General features: G+C 36.6%; 1 protein-coding gene across 1 annotated transcript; it reads left to right on the top strand.

Annotated features, from left to right (window-relative positions):
* The first annotated feature begins 15 nt into the window (after nucleotides 1–15).
* On the top strand, nucleotides 16–17,933 carry LOC111049863 (tetratricopeptide repeat protein 1). Its single transcript, XM_039426783.1, has 6 exons — nucleotides 16–251; nucleotides 6,999–7,343; nucleotides 8,580–8,753; nucleotides 11,459–11,644; nucleotides 14,730–14,784; nucleotides 17,653–17,933. Exons 2-6 carry the CDS (start codon nucleotides 7,008–7,010, stop codon nucleotides 17,781–17,783), a joined length of 882 nt encoding a protein of 293 aa, XP_039282717.1. The 5' UTR covers nucleotides 16–251; nucleotides 6,999–7,007; the 3' UTR covers nucleotides 17,784–17,933.
* The last annotated feature ends 416 nt before the right edge of the window (nucleotides 17,934–18,349 follow it).

Consider the following 18,349-nt stretch of genomic DNA (forward strand, 5'->3'; position numbering starts at 1 on the left):
TCAACTCTTTGGCTACTCTAGTGATTTATGTCACTTCATGAAATCAGCTGTTTGCCTGTTTGATTTCAGAGGCTCAGAAACAATTGGAATTTATTTAACCTAAAATACTCTATCAATTTCATAGAATATATACATTTTTATTATTGTTGTTTTATATTTTGAATTTAAGTCTATGATCATTTCTTCTGGGTTGATGTATTCATTGCTACATTCAAAATCATCGGATTTTGTAATAATCGGATCTTAATTGAGTAAGTGTTATTTTGATCAGTTCTATTATAGGTTGTCATGTCACGCCACTTCATCTTCATAATCGTATTTTCTTCATCTTCTTTTAAATTGTTTACCTTTTCTTAATAGTTTATTATTATAGTTACTGGCTAACATAACACTTGATTCAAAGACCATCCATATTAAGTCCAAGTGGATATTTGACCTATAAAAAGCCTCTAGCTGAGTCAATCTTGTGTATCTCCAACCCTCTCAATGTTAGTCTATGTTTCATTATCATTACATCTCTCTTGCCAGCATTTTTGACTAGATCTTCCATTTACATCTAGGTACGTCAATATTCGCCCTACTTCTTCTTCAGTGAGCATGAATCTGACCTCTCACGGTAAAGGATGCCTGATGAGTCTTGACATACAGGACACAGAAGGGATGCCAAGATATACTGTTCATAGACTGTGTGTAGGCCCCAGACGACAAAAGATGGGTGTTTAGTAGGCATTAAGGTTCGAACCCACTAGAACGTATCATACCATGACCGTGCCCGTACCGACACATGCAAAAAAATATTCTTTGCATCATTTGATATGTAATACACCCATTAGACCGTTCCGTCACCGGCCAAGCACGGAGCGTGCCATGCACGTCCAGGTCAACATTTGTCAGCCAGTATATTTTGTCTGTGACGGAACGCTCCTTGCATGGCACGTGACGCCTGCAAACCCCGTTGTAACCGCGCATGCACCGCGTTGGTAACCAGTTCACCGCTACATTCTCTTGCTAACTGACGCGTTCCCAACAACTTCTGACCGGGCATCATACGTGTATCATACGCGTACCATACGCGTACCATACGCGTAATGTACTGGCATAGAACGCTGTTGATCCGTTGTAGTGGGCATAGTTGTTATTTTACGTGCCTGGCATGGTCTGACACGGTCCGTGTCTGGTACGTTCTAGTGGGTTCGAACCTTTAAAATCACTATGTCAATGTTCATAGTGCCCTCTTCTGTAGAAGAAATATGTCTTTAACATGAGCTGAATGTCCCCTGAGCAAGATTCCATACTCTAGCCTAAATATAACATGAATTAGATATAAAATACAATTTTTAGAAAATTGTTGCAGCTTGTGCGTACACGTACCTGTCACACCCACCCAGTTTTATCTCCAGATTATCTGAATTTTCACTTGAAATAGTTGGTATCATCTAGGTTTATGTAGACTACTTGAATAAATTCATAATCTTCTATTTTTGAGTTTTCCAGCCTTTCCCTTTGTTTTTTGTTTGAAAGATTTCTTCTAGATGATTAGCAAATATATCTGCTATTCAAGTTATATATCTGTTCTTGTAGCTTACGAACCACCGAGTTCATAAGCTACGCCAACAAGAGCGCCGCACACAACTCCAATCGAGGTATTGATGCAACTTTGGACTTGGAACACAATAATACGACTTGCGGCGCATCACTCCCCGTCTGAGTTTTTTTAAAGCACTAATTTAGTTTAGGAGTCATGTTTTTTTTAACAGTTTGGTTAGAGATTTTATGTCAACATGCTTTTGCAGTACTTGCCACACCATCTACAAAAGCTGGTACATTAATATTTTATTTGACCTCTACGCCCATATCCCATATTCAATATCTCCATCAAAGACCAGGCCAGGCCATTCCTGGATAGATCGCGTCAGTCAGTATATTTCAGCATGAGAAATGAAAAATCACTTGTCAAACAGACCACACTATACTTGATCATGATGGCAGTGTCACAGATCACAAGTATCTTCATTAAAGAAGATTTGACTATCCACCAATTATGGATTCTGACAATGGTTTATAAATTAGATAAAGACAATCTGGTGGTAAATGTCTATGTAAAAAGAAGATTTGAGTACTGATTTCAATCTTATCTTGCTGTGCAATTTGTTCTTCTGTGCTTCTCTCATAGCCATGACTAATAAATTGGATACAACCATCCACTTATGTGACCTCTGTATTGACCAAGAAGAGTTGACGTACTCGCCAACTATTCAACAGATCATCAAGATCCGGTCAAACTAATTTTCAAGAAGTTGTTTGGTTTTTTTGGGATGCCTAATTATCTAGTTGTTTGGTTGTATACATAGTTTATCTCATCTGCCTTCAGCAATATAAAATCAAAATTAATAAAAAAGTATTCTTCTTTTCCCCACCTTGTATTCAGTTAGGCTGTGAGGGTAAATCCAAGCTAGTTTTCTAGACTTAAGTCTCAATGGCGCTGGGAAGTCCTGAAGTAAGTCGTCATAAGTTAAGGAACTGGAATTACCAACCGGCTTTTTAAAAAGAGTTATTTATTTCAACATACTAATACATATAATACATGGTTATAAGCGATGTACGCTCTACGAGCTCTGGCAACAGACTGACTCGAAAAAGCAACTAAACTAATGGCTAGTAAATAACAATGCATAGCTACATCAGCATTATAAAAGGGGGTTACCAAATGTAACTCCTCCCCCCCAAGTGTGAAGCTGCCCTCAGCTTCAAAAATAAAATAGTATTAAGTCCAAGTACAAAAATTAAGTATTAGTTACATGGCAATCTTGGATACACGCCAGAATTACAATTATTTGAGTTAGAAATGGACAGTTTTTGCCAAATTATTTTAATAAAAATGAATATCAATAAAATTACAACCAAAATAAATAATATAGTAATTACAACAATATAGATGATTCTATTGTCTACTTCATCAAAACTAAAATTAGAAATCTTCTTATTTTCTATAAGTTTAGTTGGCACAATAACTTCATTTTCCCAAAATATGTTTGGTCTGTAATATCCAATTAAAGTCTCTGAGTTATCAATTTTTAACAATTTAGTTTTTCTGTTTGGAAAGAGAGTAACAATTTTCTTCTTGGCAGAACTGTAAATTATACATGAACTTACATTAATAATATAAAACTATCAATTATGTTAATATATTTCACTAAAGAAGACCCATCTTTTAAAACTAATTTATTACATCCATTTAAATCTCTATCATCCAACAATTGTTCAATACATAAATTTTCAATACGACTTATATTACTACAATAATAATTATCATTGATAAGTTCGCAAGTTCCAAAAAATAATTTATCATTACGGAGTACAAAAGAAGGATGTACAATTGTTGTTACAATTTCATTTTCTTGAATGACAGGATATGACAACAGGAAAAATGTTTCATAAATTGCCGACTGTAGCGGTACTTCAATGAAATAAGAAATGTGGTCTTTAAACATTGCACAATGGACTTTGCTGAGTTTCCATATTACACTGACATCGTTTGAAATGAAGCTAAAATTCGAATTTCGGTGCATGAGAAAAAGTTCATCGTGAGAAATAATAGTCGAGTGGAGTACATTCAATTTACAAAATTCTAAGCTTGTTACAATATCAGAAATTTTATTATTTAAAAGCAAGAGAGAGTCAAATAACAATGAGGATTGCTGATTAAGTTCGATTCTGTTTGATTCATTATACAATGAATTAAAGTAATTACTGATTTTCATATTATTTGATCGTATTGTTTTCATTTCATTGTTGAATTCCTCCATTAATTTATGATTAACAGCAAATTGTTTTTCTACATTATTACTAAGATGGTATTCGTTTGATTGCACAGTTTGTAAAATTTTATCATATCGTTCATTATCGTTAGCGTCCATATTACCAGTGAGCCAAGAAAGTGCAGATCCTACACTATTAAAAAGGCCTCGTTTTTGTCTATAATTAATTGATTGGATTTGATTTAATTTACTCTTTGTATACTTTAAATTTAATTTCATTATGCTTAGGCGACTCTTATCAATATCCTTATTAGCTAAAAAATCAATAAATGTTTCTATATTACTTAATTCTAATCTTAAATAGCTAGTACTTATTTTATGAACATATGTGTATGTCGTGTTAACAATAAAGGAGTTCTGAATTTTAATGGGAGCAACACCGGAGGATTTGCTCAGATCAATCATTTCATAAGGTGCTGCTGGGGCCAGCAACAGGAGAAGTAGGATTGGTATCATCGTGTCCTGTAACACATAAGTTCTTTCGTTTAGTCTGTCAAGAAAGTCAAGGGGATGTTCATGTTGAAAAGTTTTCATGATAGCAATCTCTGCTATGAGGTCTGGAACAGTACGTTTATCGGAAAAGTGTTTCTTTATGAGTTGAATAAGTTCGATTACATTGGAGCACTCACTATTTTTAACTACGCTATCAGCTGTGCCTTCTAAGTTGTGAAGTGCAGCGGTATACAAAAGCCAGTGGTTCTGGTCACGTTGAGTTTTTCGATAGCATCATTACAGTAAAGTCTGAAAAGTTCTTCAATGGATCTGAGAAATTTGGGAATTTTATCAGGTGTCCCATCGAACTTGGGAATAAAGTCCAACAGATGTTTGGGGATAGTTGCCATAGTGGAAGAGTCTAATTTGGAGGGCTTGATGAGTTGATTTGAAGCAGAAGAAAGTGAAGCTGAGGTAGAAGAATTCATTCGTTACTTACAGTAGCAGCAATGGTAAGAACTGGATTTACTTCCGGTTGTTGGATGAAAGCGTTCCGGAAAGAGTCTGCCAGTGTGGTTGCCAAGATGAAAGGAGTCCGGTGGCGTGGTTATCCCGTGTAGAAGTTCCGTTGAAGTTGAAGGTTCACCTCACTTAGTCCTCCGATAGGTTCCTTTTCAAAGTCGAAATAAGCGATCGCGACACGAATCGGAAAACTAATATTGTCAAACGAACAACATCGGAAAACTGCGCGAGGGTGGTTCGGGCGCCAGTTAAGGAACTGGAATAACCAACCGGCTTTTTAAAAAGAGTTATTTATTTCAACATACTAATACATCTAATACATGGTTATAAGCGATGTACGCTCTACGAGCTCTGGCAACAGACTGACTCGAAAAAGCAACTAAACTAATGGCTAGTAAATAACAATGCATAGCTACATCAGCATTATAAAGGGGGTTACCAAATGTAACTATAGATTGGAAACTCTGGAATATTTCTTATCTCACTCAACTCTCTGGCAGCAATTTTCTGTCTCCTGAGACGTGGAAGAGGAATGTTGCTGAGTACTACAAGCTATTCAGTCTTAGGTTGTTAGTTATTGGATTGTAAATTGCAGTGTGTAATTAAAAAATGTGAAAGTGACACATAACCTAACTACACTTTGACTGTCGTATAAATTAGAATTTGAAATTGGAACTGTTTTGGGCTCTAGCCTGTGGTACTTTAATGAAAGTTGTGTTATATTTAATGATTGAATGAATTTTCGGGGAGCTGGGCCCCCTTTGTCAATCAACCAGGAAGTGAAGTGGTGAGATTTGAACATTCTAACGGTCGTGACCACAGAGCACAGACGAACGGAGGCGCACTGATTGAAGGAGCACTATGGGATCAGATGGTGGGCCATGATGGGTTATTTCAAGCGGGATTCAAATTTGAGTGGGTTATGGATAAGGAAAGGTGTAGATTATGAATTGATAGAAAAGAGGAGATTTAAAATTAGAAATCCGAAATGAAGTAGAATAAAATTAGAAAATGGAATTATAGAATTGAATTGGAATTAAATTTATTTTTATTTCTATTTTCATTTTAATTTTTATTGAAAATTCATTATATATTTCATAGCTGTGAAATTTCTTATATATGATGAAATTTATTTCAATTTAATTGGACAGTTGGTGTAGAGTTGATAGTTATGGTACTATTGCTGTCTGTTAAGACCAGGACTGGAAGCAGCTCCAAGCACCCAAATAAAAGCCAATTCTTTCGTCTTGACATCTATGGAGGGGGCTGTGGGAGGGAGAGTGGCAAGGACTTTGACTTTAAAGCATTGGTCAAAGTTCTTGTTGTGCTCAGAGCCATGGGTGGGGATGGGTAGGGAAGTATTATTTTTAAAGGAAGCCCTGTGATTGTTGATCCGGAGGTTTAGGGCAGTGGTGGTTTCACCTATGTAGAAGGCAGGACAGAAGTTGCAGGAAAGGAGGTAGATGCAATTTTTGGAGATGCAATTACTGGATTGATGGATTTGATGGATGTAGTTGGTGATACGACTGGTAAAGGCAATGGGAGGATCAGTGATAAGGCAGGTTTTACAGCGGGGGCGTTTGCAGGGTAGGGTACCAGGTGGAGTTGGGATTTCATCAGAGGTGAGTGATTGGTTTTTATTAAAAATTCTTTTGAGGTTGGGAGGCTGCTTGTAAATGAGGGTGGGTGGTTGCTGGAAAAGGTGTTTGGTAGAGGGATTGGAGGAGACGACATGGAACAGATCTTTAAGGACAGGCTTGAGGTTTTCGATTCCAGGGAAGTAGGTAGTGCAGAGCTTTGGAGTTTGTGGAATTTGGGAATTTTTTGTGGTTGGATTAGTGTCTGTTTTAACTTAAAAGTGTCTTAACTTTAGTGTCTTAAAAGTGTTTTAACTTTTAGTGTATGTTTAACTTTAAAGTGTTTTCTGTTGAGTGCTACAAATATATATATATATATATATATTACATCTTCTGCTTCATCATTGCAAGAAGGTGTTATTTCTTAATAATATAATATAAATTTCATTACTAAAAAAAATAAATTTTCCGAATATCTTTTCATTTTAAAACTGTAAAGCTTCTAAAATTCTTGGAAATTGAGCAAACTGTATAGTTTAGCTAGACTGAGCTGAATATACCTCAACCTTCATAAATAATAAATCAAAATACGTGACTATTATTGTCGTGACTATTATTGTGGCTCTTTCATAGATTCAATTTTTTTCAGGTGGGAATTATGTCCGAATCGAATAGAAGAAAGAGTTTGGAAGAGAGTAAATCAGGGATTCCGTCTAACGAAGATATAGTGGATGAACTGGTCAAGGGAATAGGTAACATTAGTGCTGGCAATCCAGAGAGTGATCAAAACAATGAGCAATACAAAAAGAGTCCAGTTAATGACGACGTACCCGAGGCATCAAACGACTTGAACTCTTTTGAAAATATTGGTGATGATGGTAAAACCGAAGTGACCGCTAGAGACGATGAGTCTGATGAAGAGTTTCCAGATGACGTAATTGATGAGGACAAATTGAAGAAGCTCGATGAAGACAGCACAGAAGATGAAAGAAAGGTTGGTTTTTTACTACTTTTTAACTGTTTTTCTACTTTCCTGTTAACGGAAACATTGGTATCGATTTTCGGTCTCCTTACCAATATTCCTAATGCCTACATGTGGATACATTTCCTCGTGAGATAATGTCCCATTTTATGACCTGCCCCACTCTCGCTCACTGTTTGTATCTTCTATTTTTCAAAACTAGAATTGCATTAATCGTTCGTTCGTATATCAATAACTCGTTGATGGTTAGTGGATCAATATTTTGGCAATGAAAATAGTTTAATACTTGAGGTCGAGGAGATAGCAGTATCAACGTTTTTGAATAAAATACAATGAAAATAACTTCCATAATAATTCGTGTTGTGTAGTTATTAGATCCCCGTATGTTGTGTAGTTACAACTCTCCAGGTAACGAGATGAGAAGAGTTTTCTTTTCATAAGGTTGTATTCCACTATTGTTAGAAAATCGAGCTCTGTTTATTTTTTACCTCTAGCCTATGATTGCTAGCCTAAGTAATAGCTGAAAACTATTTCCTTTTCTAAGAAAGCTAGTTTCCTTTGGTCTATCTCCAGTTTGGATCATGCACTAGACAATACTAGAGTCAATCCATCTTTATACTCAGACAATATTGGATAATCAATTTTCATTATTCACGGTTGCCACCTCATATATTTCCATTTTTTAATCTGCATATTGTTAAATCGATCGAAACAGAAATATCGTTACACAAGTAAAATTTTTCGATATCAATGATTGTTTCCGAGGAAATCACCATTTAATTACCATATTATCAAGGAAAGTACCATTGCTTGTTCATCAGTAGATAATAGACTATTTTTATTCTGCAATTGAAATTAATGTTTTTAAATGTATTGCAGAATTCCATAGTAGAAGTTGAGATTTTCAGTAGCTCGTAATTATAGTTATCATTCTTTAATAAACATTGTAATATATTGCGCAAAAGAGACTCATTCAAACTCGTCAAAACAGAGTTTTCAAGTAAATTTTATTCTTCCAAGTTTCAAATTTGTTCTTTACTATGTTCATACTAAACTCATATGTCGTTGAAAAGTGTTCAATTTTATTCATTAACGTTCAGCTTGTAATGGAAAGTGAAATTGAAGAGTATCAATTACTCTACTATCATGCAGCAATACTAGACATCTTGCAATGTATACTAAACAAAGCAATTTACTATTTTTATTTATGCTCTTCAGCAATGAATAATTTGGCTCTACTTATTACAGAGTCGCAAAGCAGAAGCTGAAAAGTTGAAAGTGTATGGTAATGAACAATTTAAAACTGGCGAATTTGAAGAAGCGGCCAGCAGTTATACAAAGGCACTGAATGTGTGTCCCCTCGCCTCCAGCCAGTTCAGATCGGTCCTCTATGCTAACAGGGCTGCTGCAAGGATGAGTCAGGTAAAGTACATTACTACTATACTACATAATAATTATCATCCAAGACATGTCTACTTCAAAACTGATTTTCAGATCTCTCAGGAATCGAGAATCTCATACTTTTGCCGTGTTTGAAATTTTGGGAAGGTTAGGAGTATAAGGTGGAAACCATTTCTTATTTTGAAGTATGGTGAAGTTTAGTTCGCTTCGCGTGCACAACATTTTATTTACGCACGAGATGTTTTCCAAAAGGGTAAAGTTGGGTGTCGGATGTAAGACTGACCAACATCTAGTAAATAAGATTAGATTTATTCAATGTATTAAGTTTTAAAAATGAGTTTCAACATTGATTTTTTATAAGGAATGTGACAGATAAGGTGATCGCACACAGGAGCAGCAGACAGACAATGTACAATCTATGTACAGGAAAACCTTTGCCTGATAACAGATGAAAAGAAAATAACAGACCCCTACCAGTAACTTTTTAAACACATACTTCACCCAGAAAAAATACTACTACAGCCAACGAAATGCCTCACAACCCAGAAAATAAATTTGATATACCAGCACTCTGCGAATTCAGGAAAATTACTAAAGAAGAACTGGACCATCTACTTCCAAGACTCAAATCCAACAACTCTGCTGGCCACGATGACATCACGGGCGAAATTCTAAAGTACTGACTGTGAGACAACATGGGTTCAGGAGGGGTCTTAGCACTACTACAGCTATATCAGAACTATGCAACGACATAAATAGCATATGGGAAGCGCACAAAACAGCCACTGGACTCTTCATAGACCTGCAAAAAGCATTCGACTCCATAGACTGGAACATCTTAAAATTAAAATTGAAAAAGTTGAGAATTGAGGGTAAGGTACTTGAATGGATCGAGAACTACCTATCAGAAAGACTACAGTATGTGGAGATTGACCACCATAACAACAACTTCACCACTACCTACAAATCTTCACTTCGCCCAGTGACCGGAGGAGTACCCCAGGGATCCATACTGTGCTCTCTGCTCTTCCTGGTGTATATAAATGATTTTCCAAAGGAGCTACAGAGTGAGAAAAAGTGCATCTTGTTTGCGGATGACACCACAATACTTATCCCATCTGAGAAGACCACACCAATAACAAATATAATCGAACCGGCAATAGAGGAAGTAACCTCAATATGCAATAGACTACAACTAACTATGAACAAAACCAAAACAGTCCACCTCAAATTCACACCTACAGGAAATGGCGCAGCAACGGAACATATAGATGACAACATAATGACAAAAAGCTCCACAAAATTCCTTGGCATACAAATAGACAGCCACCTGACATGGCAGCACCATATAGACCACCTTAGCAAGAAATTATCTTCAGCAGCCTATGTGATCCGAAGAATACGACACATCACAGATGAAGGCACTGCCTTTATTGCCTATCACTCACTATTCGCATCGCACCTTCGTTATGGCGTTGCGGCTTGGGTTCAACAGCACAAACCAACCTTGGAAGAATACTGAGAATCCAGAAAAGAGCAATAAGAACGGTATTAGGAATGGATAGGATTGAGCACTGCAGAGACCTATTCAAGAGCAGCAAAATTCTGACAGTCATATCGCTCTACATTTTTGAATCAATAGAGCAAGCAAGGAACACAAATCCCACACTAAGATCGGATCTTCACAGCTACAACCTGCGAAACCAACACAACCTAAATCTACCTCAACACCGACTAAGAAAATATAGCAGATCCCCAACATATGCGGGGTCTTTTTTCTACAACTTGCTACCTGAAAACCTGAAATCAATCACAGGAAATAGAGTTTTCGCAAAACAGCCCAGAGGATATTTGACTGACCGGCCATACTACTACATAAATGAATATGTAGATGAACATACCTACATACACAGGAGATAATCCTTAAAATCATGACGACTCCTGCAGCCACAGAACTGCTGGGAAGACGGATAAAGTAAAAAAAATAAGACGGAGAGGTATCAAACATCTGCTTGCAGACATGCTGACAGACGGATGTCTGTGTGCGCTGTAACATTCAACCACCTAAGGAGGAACTTTCATTCGCCTGTCTGCTGCTGTGTGCCGTAGTGAATCTCACTATAGCAGTTTTTCAAGCATTCCCTAAAACCTGAATGCGTCTCTCCAAATAATTGTGCTTCTAAAATATATGTTTCCACTTTTATTAATTATTGTCGCTTCCCACATTGCTTTTTCAATGCATTTCAGACACGTTTGAGAACTATAATTGTATCAGTGTTCGAGGATATGGATATTGATTGTAATAGAGCCTACTATCTAGATGTTTCGAAACTTTGAATTTTGAATGGCATTTATTGATTATGTAATACTTGAATCGTAATAATATCAACTTATCGATCTCTAGATATATTCAATAATCCCTTTGTTGAAGTGTCTCAACTTCAATAAAGCTATTATAAAGTGTTTCGTCATGGAAAATTTGATAATCCTTTTGTTATCTTGTTTATATTGCTTCTTTAATCTATTCGTTGATTTTATCTTAGGTCTACGCACAGGTTTCACCTTGTAGGCTACTCCTTAAACATAGATGGATTCCTCCTTGAACATAGAAGATGTTTGCATGTTTTCTTTTGTTAATATGTATCAAACTTGTATTGTGTGTGAAATAAATAAATTGAATTGAAAATTTATTGCACACATCTCATATTAATATTTATCAATTCCAGGACCTGAATAAGCAAGCCATAAAAGATTGCTCAAAAGCAATTGAATTGGACCAATCCTATGTGAGAGCGTATTTGCGACGAGCTAAATTGTACGAAAACACAGACAAATTGGATGAAGCTCTTGCAGATTATAACAAAGTGTTAGAAACCGACCCTCTCCACAGAGAAGCCATACTAGCTAGCAAGGTGAATATTGATAGAATAACTCTATATAAATGTACCATACAATCTATTTTGTGTACACATACAAATACTAGATGGGTGCATAAATTGTCATCCGGTAGATATTCAGTGAGTTGGAAAAAGGAATACAAGTACTGTGTCGCATATCCATTCTTTTTCAGTATTCATTTCAAACTTTCAATTTTCAATTTTAAACACTTAAATACAATTAGTGTTTTGCATATCCATTTAAACTTAAATTTTAAACAGTTATGTAGTGAAAAGTGTACTTACTATTAGAAGTGATGGTCGTCTGTACCTGATGTAGGGCATCGTCAGACTGAAGAAGCTAACATGGCCTTGACACTAGAGTTAGTTTCTTCAGTCTGATGATGACCTACACCAGGTCGAAACGACCATCACTTCTAATAGTAAGTACACTTTTCACTACAAGTGTTTAAAATTTAATTTCGAAATAAAATTGTTCAAAGTCCTAACGATTTTAAAGTAATTACACTTTGATAGGGCGTATTTAGCATAGTAAGTTATTTCTTAAATTGAATTTATCTCTATTTATTTATTGTAAACTGCAACTCCTGAGATTGAATGTAAAGGTGCAATTTCTTAGTGACGACTCTATGATTCTAGCCGTGCGGCTGCTATTAGTTGATGTATCACTATTAGTTAGTTGCTATGATTCTATATCAATATATTATATAGACTATACAATAATAGATCACAGTCTCTAATACTGCCGTCGAGCGTTTAGAATCGAAGAGTGGTCGCTAAAGAAATTGCACTTCGAAGACAGACACGTATTTCAACCTTTCAAGATGGGTGTTGATACGGCATGACAAGATTAGATAAGGCCGGTTACAGAGCTCGACCGACCGTCAGTGCGTATGTACCATCCTGACCGTACGCATCGATGAATCAGTTTTACACATTCAGAGCTCGACCGACCGTCAGTGCGTATGCACCATCCTGACCATACATACATCGGTTTTTCTGACTCACAAAATTGACGCCTTTACAGATTGTTTAATTGCAGCTTATTATCTTTGTAAACGAAAGATTAAAAGACGTAGATATCAAGTTCACCCGATGGTCACCCAAAGAGCATTTCAAAGGGACCATTATATACATCATTGCTTGGGTTGAAGATACATTTTTCAACTACCTCAGAATCTCCATAAGAAATTTTGATGAGTTATTTCGAGCTTTTATCACCATTGGGAATACTTGCAGTCACTTTAAGCTACGGGTCAAATAAATGTAGATAATATTAATAATATATGATTTTTTCAATAAAAAATTGAGAAATGATTGAAGAAATGTATAGCAAAACTCTGAACTCAAATATGACACTATTAATTGAATTCATTCATTATGCTATTCAATTCAATATCAGCTGATTGTCGGGCAGAGGTGTCAGCACATTGGTTATGTTGCGATCGGGCTACTGATTAGTACAGCTCTGAAAGATTCTATTTGTTTCAATAGCGCGACAGTCGACCGATGGTACTCGTACGCTGTATAAAACGCTTGGTCCTGACCGTGCGCGTGCGTGCCGTCAGTCCTGCTCTGTACGGATACATGGAATCTCTATGGAAAAGACTAGCGCGACTGACGTACGCACTGACGGTCGGTTGAGCTCTGTAACCGGCCTAAGTTCTTAAAAACTTGAATTTATTCGTTCATCAATTTAATTGACCGAAGTGAAGCTGAAGTCTTAGTTTCGACTCGATCGGCTTTGGTCTGTTTGTTTAAAAATCTAAGTAGATTTTTAGCCGCACCAACAAAGCCCCTCCACCTCTCTCGATTCTCCGCGACCTCCTCGGTTGCTCCAATTCTCTCCATATCGGCCTTCACTTGACTCCACCATTTCCGTCGTGGTCTTCCTCTCGGTCGTCGTCCTTCTGGATTCCTTTTCAACACTTGATTGAGATTGCTGTCCTCTTTTCTTCTCAAAACACGCTTAGCCCATCTGATCCTTCTACACTTGAACTCGCATACTACATCTGGCTCCCTATAAAGGTCTCGAAGTTCTCTGTTGTGTCTCTTCCTCCACTCTCCTCCCTCATTTATAGGTCCATAGATTTTTCTAAGGACCTTGTTCTCAAATACAATCAATTTCCCTTCCTCCCTTCTATCTAACTTCCATGTTTCAGCACCGTAGAGCAATATTGGACTGATAGTTTTGTAGATTTTAATTTTCGTGGTATGTGATAACACTTTTGAAGATATAAGTTTGTTGCATGCATAAAAACATATGTTTGCAAGGTTTAGCCTATTCTGTATTTCTGTTACTTCTGTGTTTTGTTCAGAAATGACAACGCCTAAATACTTAAAAGTGTCTACTTTTTCAAAGTACTGACCGGTCACTTGGAGAGGACCTTGGTCTCTGTTATCTGGATTTCTTGTGAAATGTACATATTTCGTTTTTGTATTATTTACTTTTAGTCCAATTTTCCCTGCTTCCTCCATGAACACTTTTGCTAATTGACTTAGGTCATCTATTTTTCTGCGAAAATTACCACGTCATCAGCATACGCTAGTGTGTTGATTCCAGATCCAATTTTTATGCCTTCATCCCTGTTTGCAATTTTTTGGAGTGCTTCCTCGATGGCTATATTCAAGAGACTCTTTTCTTTTCCCCACATATTTCCTTGGCTGTTTCTGTCACACGTTACTTAAGATTGTTCCACTTACTCTCTATGTCATTCTCTTCTATTTGTTGTAGATCTTGCAACATTTGGAACCTATTTTATAGTTTCAGCTCGAATTCTCTCCTCAATTGTTTATCTTTCAGCTTTCCAACATCTATGTTAGCACTATTTCTTTCTTCTTTTCTTTTCTGGGTTGCAGTTTTTGGGCTACTTTCATCAAAACTAATGAGTGGTCCGTTCCACATTCTGCTCCCCTTACACTTCTAACTTCTGTTATGCTACTCTTATGACGTTGATCTACTAGAGCATGGTCGATTTGGTTTCTTATATTAAAATTCTTAAATTATATTAGTACAAAAATTATTATTCCTGATGTAAGTTTTTTAAGTATTAAAATATTTTGAAGTATTCCTGATTTAAGTATTTTTTTGTGATTTCAGAAACTGACTGAGAGTATTAATGAACGGAACGAAAAATTGAAAACTGAAATGATGGGTAAGAATGAAGCAGTTGCTGATCTTTGTTTTTGTACTATTTTTTCCAGTAGTTTTTTGTAACAGTACGCGCCGGTATGCCATACCGGCACCTCTCAGGACTAAAAGATAAATGAAATTCTCTTTTATTTCGAATTTTTAATTCTCAAGTAGCTTTTTTGATTTTGTCCTTGCTACCAAATAACCTAAAAACATAATCTAAAAAGTTCTGGGGGCGGACCTTCTTCTCCCGCTTCTGAATAAGACCGCTTTCAAGTCTCCAATAGTAATTCTGTCAACGGTTTAGAAAAATAATAATTGTTTTCAAGATTTAAATAGTGCAGCATGAATAGCTAACCTGATCTTGGACTGTGTCGTCACCTAAATTCAGAAGAAAAATGGCACAAGTACTACCTTATTATTTTATCTACCAATGTTATTACATCAGTGTTATTTGTATCGTGAATAAATGAATAAATAGTGTGTATTTCAAATATCATATATATATATATATATATATAATATATATATATATATATTATATATATATATATATATATTATATATTGACAAAGGGGGCCCAGCTCCCCGAAAATTCTCGTTAAAATGTAAGTTTTTAAGTGTTTTTAATCCGTGTCGTGTGTACCCTGTTTATATATATATATACAGGGTGGGGCAGAGCCGACTGACGAGTTTGAAAGGGTTATAAATAATGAACGGAGAAACTTAAAAAAAATGGTTTGGTTTATTGAATTCAGCTCGAAAAATAGTTTTTAGTGATAGTTTTTGAAAATTATATCGGTTAAATGGCGGCCATCAGCAGCTATACACTGATGTAGCCTATCTTTGAAATTTTCAAACGCATTTTGGCATATTGCCACTGGTAAGGCCTGAATCTCCTCCCTGATTTTCTCCTTAAGCTCTTCCAAAGTGTGTGGGCGATGTTTGAAAACCTTTTCTTTGAGGTAGCCCCACAGGAAAAAGTCACAGACACTCAAATCGGGTGAGCGTGCCGGCCACTTCACTTCCCCCCTCAGAGAGATAAGTCGCCCTGGGAACATTTCTCTCAACAAATCCACTGAAATGCGCGCTGTGTGGGCTGTAGCCCCATCCTGCTGAAACCATATTTCCCCCAAGTCTTGTTCCTCAGCAAGTTCTTCCAATTTGGGTTGCAGAAACGTCTCATATGGCCTCATGGACATGATACCCTCTCCCACTTCCTCAATCAACTCAACTCCAACTACTCTGTCTCCTTCACCTGGAATATTTCTGAATCCTCCATCAACTTCCTAGATGTCAATGTAATCCTTTCCAACTCCAATACTTTATCCACCAATACTTCCACCAAATCCACCCACACTCAACAGTTCCTATACTTTGAGAGTTGCCATCCCTACCACATCAAACGATCCCTCCCACGTTCCCTTTCAATCCGAGGCCAAAAAAATTGCAGTGATCCCCACCATCTTGACCAGTACCTCAAAAAACTCCACCAATCCCTCCTGAAATGTAACTATCCTGAAAGGTTGTTACAGAAACAAATCTCCTCTAAAACTGGCACTAATCCAACCACAAAAAATTCCCAAATCCCACAAACTCCAAAGCTCTGTACCACCTACTTCCCTGGAATTGAAAACCTCAAACCTGTCCTTAAAGATCTGTTCCATGTCGTCTCCTCCAATCCCTCTATCAAACACCTTTTCCAGCAACCACCCACCCTCATTTACAAACAGCCTCCCAACCTCAAAAGAATTTTTAATAAAAACCAATCACTCACCTCTGATGAAATCCCAACTCCACCTGGTACCCTACCTTGCAAACGCCCCCGCTGTAAAACCTGTCCTATCACTGATTCTTCCATCTCCTTACCAGTCCTATCACCAACTACACCCACCAAATCCATCAATCCAGTAATTGCATCTCCAAAAATTGCATCTAACTCCTTTCCTGCAACTTCTGTCCTGCCTTCTACATAGGTGAAACCACCACTGCCCTAAACCTCCGGATCAACAATCACAGGGCTTCCTTTAAAAATAATACTTCCCTACCCATCCCCACCCATGGCTCTGATCACAACAAGAACTTTGACCAATGCTTCAAAGTCAAAGTCCTCAACACCCTCCCTCCCACAGCCTCCTCCATAGATGTCAAGACGAAAGAATTTGCTTTTATTTGGGTGCTTGGAGCTGCTTCCAGTCCTGGTCTCAACAGACAGCAATAGTACCATAGCTACCAACTGTTTAATTAAATTGAAATAAATTTCATCATATCATAATAAATTTCACAGCTATCAAATATATATTAAATGTTCAATAAAAATGAAAAATAAATTTCATTCAAGTTCAATTCTACAATTCCTTTCTCCAATTTTAGTCTAATTCTTTTTTGATTTTTAATTTTAAATCTCCTCTTTTCTATCAATTCATAAGCTACACCTTTCCTTATTCATAACTCACTCAAATCTTGAATATCCCGTTTGTAACCGCCCCCTAAATACCCCATAATGTCCCCTGAATCTGTACCCTTTTTCTGTCCATCCGTCTGCACCGCGTAATCTGTGGTCTCTGCTGCTACGATTGAGTCTCCGTGCGTACTCTGTGGTCACACGACCGTTGGATTCAAAACTGCAGTCTGCTCGGTTGAGAAAGGAGACTCAGTCTCCGAAAATTTCCCCCATTTCTAATGTAAGTTTTTAAGTGTTTTCAATCTATTTATGTCTCGTGTCTCCTGTTTTAATTTATATTACAAACTTTAAAGTGTCTTCTGTTATGTGCTATATATACTAGTTATGTGCTATATTTAGAAGAATATTATTATAATCTTTAAAAAAAAATATTTTTTCAAGTTGTCACCGATATTAATGTATTTCAATACAAGTTTACTGTTGCAGGCAAATTGAAAGACTTAGGGAACATGATACTGCGACCATTTGGATTGTCGACGAATAACTTCCAGATGGTGCAAGACCCGAACACCGGCGGCTACTCAGTCAATTTCAACCAGAATGCCAGCCCCAGTTGATCGAACGGTACCGTATGCAACCACGATAATCATTGTAAAAACACTACTACTACGTTCTTTTATAAGTTGTTATAATATTAAGTCGCCTCTTGTACCATTCAATTGTGATTTATTTTACTGTCATGTCTCAATAAAAATTTGAGCTAATAATCTTCTGTTCTTTTTTGGCCGAAAATATATTGCAAAGGGGCAATGGGATTTTAAAGAGTATTGCAAATACTGGATGGGACACGAAAGTATCCCCAATTCTGATGGCGAATCAAAAAATAATCTCTTTAAAACAAAACTTTGTGGTGAAATCTAAAAGTTACATTTGAAACTTCATTTCTACAATAATATCAGTTGTTGGTTTTCACAGCCTATTGCTGTAAAATGTAACGTTAGTTATTAATGAAAAATACCAATAAATCTTTAAATATTTGTTTTGTAAAATGTGGCCAAATTCAAGGAAAATTGCACTCTCAAAACATGTAAGGTTTGGGTCGAAGTTTGAATACTTTCTTGATGTGTCCTCACAATCCGGTGTCCACAAAAAGAAAGCTTTTCTGAATTCAGCAGAACTTTAT

The sequence above is a fragment of the Nilaparvata lugens genome, chromosome 4 (assembly GCF_014356525.2).
Source record: "Nilaparvata lugens isolate BPH chromosome 4, ASM1435652v1, whole genome shotgun sequence".
Classification (NCBI taxonomy): domain Eukaryota; kingdom Metazoa; phylum Arthropoda; class Insecta; order Hemiptera; family Delphacidae; genus Nilaparvata; species Nilaparvata lugens.